General features: G+C 40.3%; 1 protein-coding gene across 1 annotated transcript in view; it reads right to left on the bottom strand.

Moving 5' to 3' along the window:
• Nucleotides 1-12,287, bottom strand: part of PTPRR (protein tyrosine phosphatase receptor type R) — a 135,120-nt gene that overhangs the window by 110,026 nt on the left and 12,807 nt on the right. The window contains exon 2 of the mRNA XM_063133893.1: nucleotides 581-873. Coding sequence (XP_062989963.1) covers nucleotides 581-873 — 293 coding nt within the window. The remainder of the gene's footprint in view (nucleotides 1-580; nucleotides 874-12,287) is intronic.

Raw genomic sequence — 12,287 nt, 5'->3', positions numbered from 1 at the left:
ATGTACCCCAACAGTTGTCAGGACACTTCAGTGTTGATAAAAAGCACTAGTGTGCGCATACATTTCTCTTCACCACTGATTCTCTTTCACCACACTGATTGTGTTGTACAAATGGCCTCCACCACATGTGAAATGGCAATTTAGCACTTCTGGGGGGCACCTTGAAATGAGTGGAAACACTCACTTTTGGAAGGAGGCAGGTTTGCGGAGCTCACATAAGGGAATTCTGCTGACCTGCCTCCTTCCAGAAATTAGTATTCCCTGGGAAGTGCTAGATCTCCCTTGCCTAAGTGGTGGGTCCCACTTGTGCAATGGAATTGGCAAGACCTACCACTTGCAGAAGGAATTGGCAGGACGTAAAGGAGTCGGCGGGACGTACTCTTTGAATTCTCCCTCTGACTTCAGTAGGACTTACTGCCAGCTAAGTGTGCATAGGACTGCAGCAGCCTAAATCAAACCTGCCCTTTTCTTCCTGTAGCAAATTGCCAGCAATGCCCTGGAAATGAACAACACCCTGGGCAGTTTTCCTGAGCCATGACTTCAGGACTTTGAATGCCTGAGGAAGAACAAGGAAACTTACCACAGTGATCACGTTAGCTGCTGGAATGGGTAGATTTTCCACTTCCTGGTCCCCGTCAGTCATAGCTAAGAGATTGAGAGATGGGTCGTGTGCAGGTCTAGAGATCGCTGATTTAACTATGACGGCTGGGTGCAGCTTGCTGATTTTTGCATGGGAATGGTGCCCGTAATCATTCCGATCACTGGAATCCAAACTTTTCTCAAGACTTTGCACATGACGATAAATGAATATTGGCTTCCTGCTCTTTCTCTGATGAATTGCCAAGAAGTGGTCATTGTCTCCTGAAAAGCATCCTGTTTTTTTTAAAAAAAAAAAGAAAAGAAAGAAAGAAAGAAAGAAAAGAAAGGAGGGGGCGAAGAGGAATGGGAAGAAGAAGAAAATCTTGAAGTTAAAGGGAACTATCTTGAGGATAATGAGTCTATTTTTTCATATTGCTTCTTTATTCTATTTCATAAAAAATAAGAAAAAGCCTCATTTCGTAATTCTTATTCCTTCCCACCCAAAGGATATGAGCTGCATTGGGGCAATGTGGAGAAACACATTTAAATGCAGTACTTAAGGGTTGCTCAGTCCTACAAATGTCCATAGACCTGAAATGTGTTTCATGAGGTGCCAGGGTCATATTTCTTAACATTTTCTTTTAAATCCAATTATATTTCCCACTGCTTTAAAAACACACAATATGGTCCATATATACACAAGAAAAAACATATTTTCAGTGAACGCGTGACTACGTTTGCCTTAATATAGGCAGCACCTAGCATCTGAGGTTTTGGCTGGACTGCTAAGTCCTTCTCTAATACTATATGGCAATGCATTTGTTATTTTTAAAAATAGGCAAAACACCACACTACATATGTGCTGCTCTCTTCAAAATATGTTCCCAATGGCTGTAGTTAAGGACAAAAAATTGCTTCCAACTCTGATATTATCAATACAATTTGTATGTTGCCTGTCTATTATTATTATTATTATTATTATTATTATTATTATTATTTACATTTATATACTGCCCCACAGCCAAAGCTCTTTGGGCGGTTTACAAATTAAGGGCCAAAAGGACAGCATGCTTGTTCTTGATCAAAAACAGCCCCACGATCTTGTCTCTAGATATCTGATTTCTGGCAGATAACAAAACCAGATGGTGACAGAGAATTTTAGAACAATGTTGGACTTCCACATGACAGCATTAGACACAGAAGTAAAAGGATAGACTTGAAGCCCAATGAAAGATATATGGCACATCTCCTTGGATGTGGACAAATGTCCAAGTTGCCAAGCATTTAAGTTTGATTTGTGTGTGCATCAGCTCATCACACAGTTCTGCCTGATTGCAGGGCCTTTGTGCAGAAATGTCACACAGAGGTCATGGCAATTTGAGGCCAGCAAATCCCCAGTACTCTAAAAGCATTGAAATGTTCATTGAAATGATCCAAAGAAGATCTATTGCATGCAATTACAGTCTGGTGACCTAATATTCTCACAGTAATTCAAGCTAGATATTGATTTTGATTATAATCTGAATCACTGCTTGCAATCATCTAAACCAGGGGTAGACAAACTGGCACCCTCCAGATGGTTTGGATCACAAGTCCTCTAAGTCTGAGCATCGGCCATTCTGGCTGAGGCTGATGAGAGCGCTAGTCCAAAATATCTGGGAAGGCATCAAGTTGCCCACCATTTAGCTACACCGTGGAGAGGATCTCTCCTTGCTGGGGTGAAGCAGGTCTGTCACTGACATGATCCCAGCTTTCTCCATGCTGATTGGGGATGGTGGAGTTATCGTCCATTACACCTGGAGAGTACTGGATTGGGGGAGGCTGCTTAATAGTGCATCTGCTTATTCATCTGGAGGGAAAATGGGACATTTGCATTTCTCATAAGCACTCTCCCATTAGAAAAGAAGAACTTCCCAAAGTAGGGGATGGTCATGTAGCATGGAAAAGAAGGTACTAGAGATAGCTTTGTAAGGACCCATACAGAATGACAAACCATATTTCTTTTATGCCACCTTCCACACCAAAATATCACACACACACACACACACACACACACACACACTCAACACAGAGGAGCTTACACAAAAAATTAAAACATAAAAGACAAGTTTTAGTCTTAAAACTCATTGAAACTAAAATATTTAGGAAAAGCAAACACCTTTAAACACCTTCAAATCCAACTCAGCAAATACACTAAAACAATTTCAAACAGAGGCAGCTGCCATATAAACAATTAAAAATCCAACCCAGCATCTTTAACTAAAAGCAGGAGAAAACTAAAAGGTTTTCAGAACCCATCTAAAATTCAAACAAAAATGGGGCCAACCATATATCCCCTTGTTGGGTGTTCCATAAGTATGGGGCTACCACCAAAAAAGGCCCTGTTTCTTGTGTCCACAAATCTAACTGATCTTGGTGGCAGGTTATGAACACATCTGTCAAGGCCCAGGAAGGTTCATATGGATGCAGAAGTAAAATTAAACAACAGCACTGGTTCTTTGTGAACCGCCCAGAGAGCTTCGGCTATTGGGCGGTATAAAAATCTAATAAATAAATAAATAAATAAATAAATTGTATGTCCTTCCTGGTTTTGCCATTTTTACTCTTTTATAGAGGATCATCTGCTGCCAGAGAATCACTCCGTATTTGAAGGCATTCTCTGTTTAAAGGGCTGTCCTATCCAAAGAGAAAGAACCATAACAACTATTGTCCCTCAACAGTGAGGATCCAGACAACAGGCTGAATAGATAGGCACATAGGGCATCTGGTCACAGATGTACTGTATTTTAATTTAAATTATTCATATAAATTAGCATATGCAAATTTTATGCCAGTCATTGTCCTCTTTTGTCATCTTGGTGGTGCATTGCCTCTTTTTTTTAGTGATTAATAAGTGACCACCCTTGTCCTTTGTAGCCTATTATGTTCTTTTTTAAATAAATATATACAATCAGTGAAGAGTTACTACTATTTATTAGAAAATACTTGCTACCTGGAAAAAGTAACAAGGCTATTACATTAGTCCAGTCTGACCCAACAAACATTTGGGCTGCATGGCAGTGAATGGTGTTTAGAAGGAATCTGATATATTCCATTTACCAGTCCACCGTGTACACCATGAAGCATTTTTTACTTAGTCCAAGAGCTGCCATAGACCCACATAAAATAATAATAATAATAATAAAAAGATTTGCAGAGAAGCTGAAATTCCCATGCACAGGTCAGTCCTCTTGGAAAATGGTAGCTACAGAATTCATGCAGCAGTCTGGGCATGTCTACCCAAGTTAAATGTGTTCCTACGTAACATGGGCCTAAAATACACACAAAGTTCAAGATTATACAAGGGTCTGTGGTAGGTCTAGGATTAATTGGCCTTGACAAACATCTAGGTCAGCACAGCAGGGTACAGTAGATCAGCAACAAAAGCAGATAACAGGGTTATATAGAACTGTGTTCATTGCACAGATTAGCACAAAAGGAGAATCCAGGGTGAAAGACCATAGCTAACAGCATGCTAGTATGGGATGTGAAAAGGAATAAAGCTATATATCCTGGTTGCAGTTGTTGTTGTTGTTGTTGTTATTGTTGTTGTTGTTGTTGTTGTGGCTATATTTTACTTTCCATACAAGCACATACTGTCCTTGAAATACCTCTAAAAAGAATAGAGTTCTTAATACCCTAAATGGTATTAGGGGAATAGCCTGAAAACTTACGGCATGTTGGAAGTTGGGGAAGATAGTCTTAACTATCTTCACCATCTGAAATTGATGTCAAACCACCCCATTATTTTGGTGTACCAAAGAGTAACATGAGATCCAACAATATAGACAGATGCTTATTATGTATTTTTAAAATTTTATTACACTTCTACACCACCCAGTAGACGAAGATAGAAAGATCCTATGGTCTGTTTTCAAGATGTGGCTAAAATCTCACACTTCTGGCTTCAGCCCACAATCCTTGAAAAGAGACATGACTACATATATACATATATCACTTTCACAGCAATTCAACTGGCATGCCGCAAACAATCCTCGGGTTTGTAGTTTCGTGTAGATGTTGGGAATTGTCTGTTATGGATTTCTAGAGCCCCTCTCTGAACTACAGTTCCCAGGGTTCCTGGAGGAGAGGGAATGACTCTTACATCTGTTGAAGTCTATGAGCTTCATCACACCAGTATTTTATCACACTCTCATCATGCCTGGTTTGTGGATTTGCAACGTGGTACTCAAATGACATCATCATTGACCTGGACTCATCTTGCTCCTTCATCTCCCCTTTCTGTCTTATTTTGGATCAGGGAAAGTCTGGTTTATTTCATCCATGCATTTCCTCCTTCCACCCCTGTGTATTGCCATCCTTGCATTTTTTTTCTTTTGTTGGGGGCGTGTGCTTTGAACGTGTGCTTGCTGACAAAAGAGGAGGGCGGGGTGGTTCTCCTTGTCCAGCACACCTTGTGGAACGAACAGGCTGAATTGTTCGAACAGGCTTTTACTGCTCTAACCCTACTCTCCTTGCCTGCAGAAATGGCACCCAGCCAATTAAACACTGAATTGGTAAAATACTAGGCAACAAAGCCAGAGTGAGGGTGGGGGCGAGGCTGCCATGTCCATCACCCGACAAGGACAAATGAAGTGGAGGGGGAAGGAGAAGGGGTGGGTGCAATAACGGAGAGCAAACAAGTGAAAACAGAGTCCCTCTGGTAAAGCTATGATCATGAAAGGAACCAGTACTTGCCATGCTAAAGAAATGGAGGTCAAAAGTAGGTGTGTTGGAGGCTTATAGTACAGATGCGGTGTGAGAGAGACAAAGAGAGTTAAAGGAAGAATCCTAGAGAAAGAATGTGGGAGTCATCTTAACTCTTGGCCAGGTACACTGATAATATTTACCAAGTATACTGATGCCAGAAGAACTTTGGGTTGATAGTAGTGCAAGATTGTCCTTTTACATTATAACAGTGCTGAAAATATGGTGACAGGATTATTTTAGGAATGGTCTTCTGTGTCTGGGGCATTACAGATGCCGCTATTTTCTGTAACAGATAAAGGACTGCACTTTTGCCCTTAAGTTAATCTTGTGTGGTCAATTCCAGTTTTAGGAATAATTTCAGGGGGCAATCAAGCAATGCAGCTAACCAAATCCATTTACTTACCTTACCTTATTTATTTCATTCCAGATAATGGTAAGGGTTCAATTACTCTTATAATATTCAGAAACAAACCTCATTGGCAAACTTATTTGTATGGTCTTTGAACTGTTTTTTTTTTTTTAAAGAAGAAGTCAACAACCAATCTATGTTTCATAAGCACTTTTTGAGCCAGAGTCTGCTCTTTGTAAAATCGAGCAGTCCTGTTGATGTAAAGTGCGCTTTAAGGACTTGAATCGAAGTCAAATGAAGTCAGTGGAAAGTCTCTCTTTGATATTAGTGGGTTTTGGATCAGGTCATACCTGTGAGATCAGAATTTGGCCCCAGAATTGCAACCCAAACAGCAACCTCACAGTTTATGAAAGAAATTGACTAATCGTTGAATACACCTACATTTTAAACTAAACTAAACATGCCTGTAATTGTCTGGCTTGTGTTGAGCGTATGGAGTGAATGGAAACATGTCAGATTTGCTTAATATGTTTCCTATTTGTCATTAGGAAGTGTATGAAAAACAAGGCAAAGGAGCAGGGCTTTGGATTTAAGCATCAGCCTATTGCTGGTGGTACTACGGAAATGCATTGTTGCCCCAGTTGTCCATATTTTGTGAAATTTGCCCTGGGGATGTTCCAGGGATTGTGTGGTGTCATTCATTCCAGCATCTGTTCACAGAGGGATTCGATCCCCCCACCCCCCACCCCGGTTATGCAGAAAAATACAAAAGTAGTTCTGTAAGAAAGTTTGCAACAATTTACATACTTTATGTTAGTATGTAACATTTAGTGTATTGTCCCCCATTCCATTCAACTTCTCCCCTTGCATATTTTCCAGCATGGCACATGTCTCAGGAGCAAATTTCCAGTGAAGTTATTTGCATAAATTTCAGGAAAGTAAAAATAAAAAATAAAAATGTCTATGGATTCTGCACAGCTTGGGATTCAAAAGGTTGTGAACCGCCCAGAGAGCTTCGGCTATTGGGCGGTATAAAAATGTAATAAATAAATAAAATAAATAATAAATAAACTCACTTTAGTCCATCTCAAATTTCTCTGGCATCCCCAATTGGTGAACATATGCATCAGGAGCGATGCTCCCTCAGGAAAGCACAATACTTCCTGAAGAAAAATGGCATGAAAAAGAAATATCCCGGCTACTCTATACAGAACGAGACTACAATGCAACCTTCTAGATTTGTCAGAGGGCAGTACCTGCTCCAGGATTTGGGGTTTCCTTGGCCAACCATGCTCAGTGGGTCCTGCAAGAGGTACTTCACACAAAGAATTCTTTCATGCCAGCCTTTTTGGGTGGTTGCAAAAAGTTACAACCATGGCCCATTTTGAGCAGAAGGCCATTTCCTGGTTTTGGGGGCCCAATAAATTTATGAATTTGATACCCCATTGAGCCTGCCATGCAGAGGGGTGGGAGTTCCCACTTCTATTCTATGCTACAAGAATACATAAATTAATAAGGGGGAAAACACTTGAATAACCATAAATAGTGAGGATTTTGGTTGCCTTTCTTTTAAGATGTTCAGATGTGTACACCACTTCAGCTTGAGATGTGGGCCAAACTAGGTATGATGGTAAATGTGTCACTTGCTATGTCTTTAAAAAATAATAATTCCAGGCATGGGTGGAAACTGATTTTCATTAGAACTATGGGGGGACAGTGAAGGGGGTTTGATCCTCTCCTCCCTTGCCACAGTTCCGGTGCCTTCTCATCTGCTCCCACCCAGAAGGGAGCTCCATATAGGTCAAATTAGGTATTTCCTCAATTTAAGATCATGTTTTATGGTAAAATGCCACAATTAATTATTAGACAATTCTAGTAAGGGTTTTGTAAATTAGAAAGCTTTTGCTTTTCATCGAAATTATGCAGCTAGGAAAAAGAATGAGCTGAACATTATCAGAAGTGTATACAAGCCATCTCTGAAATGAAGACCTGTGGCTAATCTATTGGTATACAGATGGAGGGGACTGTAGATGAGGGGTCCCCTCCTTTTTTTTTTTTTTGGACCTGTGGGCATTATTTGAGAATTCAAGATACTGCTGTAGAGACCGCCACAAAATGGCTCCCAATGGAGGGTGCAGTTAGTCACATAACAGCTGTGATGGGGGGCCTGGCTAGTCAAAAGAGATTGGGGAGAGAGAAATAACGAGGCTAGGAGGAAGGGGGAAATAGCAAGGCAAAGTGGTAGAGGGGAAAGAAAGAGCAAGGCCTGAGGCTAGAAAAGGAGAGAAAAAGACTGCCCTAACATTTCCCAAAGTTGTTCTTAAAACATTTGTGTTTTTTTTGACGGAGGCAGGTGGGGAGAGCTTCATGGGCACCACTGGAGAGCCCTCTGGGCACCATGCTGCCCACAGACACTGTGTTGGGGACCCTCAGTTTAGAGTCTCCAGATATTGAATTATTTGTGGTCTGACATTTTATGTTGGAAAGGGAAAGGCTGGTAGGGCACAGTTCAAGAACCGTAAGATCTTGGAGGGCAGGGGGATCTCCCCTCCCCTCTGTACCACAGCCTCTCCCATTCAGCAGTGTGTGTGTGGGGGGTGTCCCTGGCTTTGCATAGCATTTTCAGAGGATTGGAAGGTTACCATGGGGAGGAGGGGTGGGGTCATTTGCTTCCACCAGTTCCATTGCATCATGCACCTCAATCTGGATCCAGTCACATATTTGTGGGCTCAAATAGATTTGAAAACTCAGAACTCAAATCTTGCAAACTGCTTCAATACTCTGATCTGTAGGGCAACTATGCAACGTGCTCCTATCTGTGTTCAGGTAACAGTTAACTCTGTGGCTGTTTAGAAAGAGAAACAAACAAAAAGCTTACAGCTGTATGTGACACAGACCAGAGAGAGAGAGTTCTGTAACTTAAAAATAAAATAAAATCCAAATTAACTTTCAGTAATGCTTTCAGTCTAGGCACCAAATGGGCAGGTGTTCACATCAGAGAAATTATAGTTGACACATGTCAAGATAATTATATGTAAGCATAATGATGCTGCAGCACTACTTCTGTTGCCATGCTAATCTCTGGAAACATACACTGGCCATTTCAGCTGTCCAAGAACTGAACAGATACGAAAGGCCATCAGTTAATATTTCTAATTTCCTTCCCAAAGAAATTATTCTTCCAAAAACAGAATTCTTGTTTCAGACTCCCAATTACCCCTACATTGGTTGCAAAGTTGATAAATTCTATTTTTAGAACTTTTAGAACTGAGTTGGTAGGACTAAAAGGGACCCAAAATAGAGCTAAGCAACATCTTTTTCAATGGTTTGTTATATTTTCCAATATTGTGGAGGGGCTAGTAGTTTCACCTCTCACAATTATTTCATGTTAGTACCAATGGGCGGCATCCAACATCATTTGGCTAACTATTAGAAAAGAGACACTCACTCCTGCAAGCACTGGCTGAGTCACATCCCATCCAGAGAGAGGCACAGAGCTTGATTCCTCCCTCTTCCCAGAAAAAAAGGAGAAATGAACAATATGGTGCCAATGATGTCATGGGAGGGTGTGGGGATTTGATGTCATCTGGCATGCCAGGCTTGGTCCAGGAGGCAATCCAGCCTCCAGACCAAAAGAGTTTGCCTTCCTTGCGTTAACACAAGTTACACTGAGCTAACATAAGGGAGATCTTAAGTGGGATTCCCCAGAAAAAACAGTGTGAAAGTGAATGCTATTGGTGTTGTGCTAGAGATCCCATGCACAAGCATAAAGTAGTTTGCATTAGCGGAATGGCATCGTTGGATACTGCCCAATGGGTTTTAAGTTTAATTCCCCACTCCCACCCCGTCATATAGAAACTTCTTGGTAGTTCTGCTCATGTTCTTTTGCCAACAGAAGACAATGAAATAAGCAATGAATAGGAACACATCTATACACATGTACACCACTACTTCAAATTGGTAAGAACATAGATAGATGTATTTTGCTTGTAGAGAAGGGGTAATGTGATTGATTCATCACACACAACACAATGAGCATCTTGTTTTTCATTCAACTCACTAGTTTCAGCAACTGTTACTGTACATTGTTACTTTGAAAAATTCAGTATAGAACAAAAAACAAAACAAAACTACAGTACAGTAACAGATTTAAAACAACAGGAACTGAAAGTCTAAAAGAATAAATTCCTTAGTAAATAAGGCTTATTTGGTGCTGAAAACTAGAGCACAATGTAGATGTCAGGCGATCCTTTCTGGATAGCTCATGCCGTAACAATGGTGCCACACAGAAAAGGCCCTCTTCTTAGTAACCACCCAACTCACTTCCTTTGTGGTGGTGGTGGGGCTCCAGGAGACTGATTGCAGAGGACAATCTTATAGTATACATGGGTGGAGACAATCCTTCAGGCAACTTGGCCCCAGGCCATGTAGGGCTTTGAATGTTAACATTAACACTAACTAGAAAACTAGTTCATACTCTTAGGTTTCTGAAGTTTGACCTTGAGGATGTCTTATTTTATTTTATTTTTCAGAACCTATTCTGTTGTTATTTAACAATGAGGACAGAAGACAATGTGTTCCATTGTCTAAAATGAAAAAGGAGCAAATTTATTATCTCCAGTGAGCAACTCATTTTTAAAAGATAAGGTCCTATTCATACAACCATCTGATATGGTAAGGATGTGCCACCAGGCAAATGGGTACAGGATTGTAGCCAAAGTCAGCAGCCCAGTGAGCCACTCTGGAGAGAGGATTCCAAAGCCTACTTGGATTGCCTCTACTTATTTTGTTGGTGTACGGTTGAAGGCACAATATAAGAGATAGGCAGTTTTCTAATCCCCAAACCCGTAACCACGGCCAATTCAAGACATCTTGCTGCTTGAGGCAATGGACAAAATGTCATCCCTCTCCCCCCTCCCCATTCCATGTGTATAGGACAACTGGATTGGCATTGAATCCTACTTCGACACCTGAGAGCAGCAGGGAGTACATGGCAGGCTGTGTGGTCACAAACAGCTCTGTCTTTCAACAACTTTCCCACACACCCTAGCATACAACAGCTTGAGACAGCTGCCTCACTCTGCCTAATGGTAGGGCTGGCCCTACCTCTAAACTAATACAAGTATCTGATTCTATGAAGAGCCGTATTAAAAACTGCTCAGAAAAAGAGCAGTGTATCATTGCTTCAATTAGACCTCCATTCCCAGTTAAAAACAGCACAGTAATGAACACATCTACAAAAATGACTCTAAATGTCCAACAGAATATAGAACCATCTGAAGCCATCATCCCTTGCATTTGTAATATCTGCTTAACAAATGCATCTTAAATGAATGGGAGGTCATGTGCCAGTAACAGCAGCCTGATCTGTTGTGTGTTATTTTAATTGGATGTATACAAAAGGGAAGACTTGATTTTGCGTATCAAAAATACATTTAACATCTACATGATGCGAGAATGAGACAGTAATTCATACAGTTTTAATAAAAACACATTACAGACTAGAAAGTATTGAAAATAAATATGTGCCTAACTCAAGAACAAAGCAGTATTTTAGAGCATTCATAAGAAAAAGGGGGTTAGCTTACCTCCCCACTTCTCACCAAAGACATACAATTCATGCTCAACTTTTAAGTGATGTGGAAATCTAATATTGCTGACAATTGGATTTCTCTGGGTATACTCATGTGAATTAAGAGTTGATGGATTGGTCCCTAATGCATTCACTATTCTGACTTGCTCTTACACAGAATATTGATTTATTAATGTTGTGTAAAACTTCCCAGAAGGTGCCAAGTCAATAATACACTAAATTGTGCTGTCTTTTTGCATTAGCCTTGGATGAATAATAATAATAATAATAATAATAATAATAATAATAATAATAATAATATAATCCTCTCAGTTGCTACACAACCCAATAAAAACATCAGTTTTTTATAATTGAAATAGTTAATTAAAACATAATTAAAAACATAAAACTAAACCAAAAACATAACTCACACACAATCTTAAAGCAGTAGAGACCCTGGGCAAAGTTACATCTCAAAAAAACAGGTGAACAAATTCGTTTCTAGTTGTATTCTAAATCTCAGCAATGTGGGGGCCAACTGAACTTCTCTGGGGAGGGAATTCCACAGCTGGGGTGCCTCCACAGAGGAGGCCCCATCTCAAGTCATGCAGGGTCTCTCTCACACACCCCTAATACGTTAGTCTTTTTCTCAAAAATTACTCAATTACTTAATATTCTCATGTTACCAAATTACATAGATGAGAGGGACACATTTACCCAATCTTTTCTCTCTCTCTGTAGGTGAATCACAAGCCTCCCCTGGGGATGTCTTTGCAAAATATGCAGCCCAATCAAAAGCAAGTGCATCGGAAGCAAATATAGGTAAGTGAAACTGGTGTATGGAATTGGCTAATACTGCAATCCTATGTGGGTGCACTAGGGAGTAAGTGCCATTGAAATCAATCAGACATACATCTGGGTAAACATGCATAAAATTGTGCTGCACAAGACTGAGCTCTATATAATGACATCCTGGGCTGAATTTCTCCTATGAATTTACGAGGTGGTTTCAGAAAAGCTACCCTCTTTTAACCTCAG

The sequence above is a fragment of the Elgaria multicarinata genome, chromosome 9 (genome assembly GCF_023053635.1).
Source record: "Elgaria multicarinata webbii isolate HBS135686 ecotype San Diego chromosome 9, rElgMul1.1.pri, whole genome shotgun sequence".
NCBI lineage: Eukaryota > Metazoa > Chordata > Lepidosauria > Squamata > Anguidae > Elgaria > Elgaria multicarinata.
This window is presented reverse-complemented; position numbering and strand designations above follow the sequence as displayed.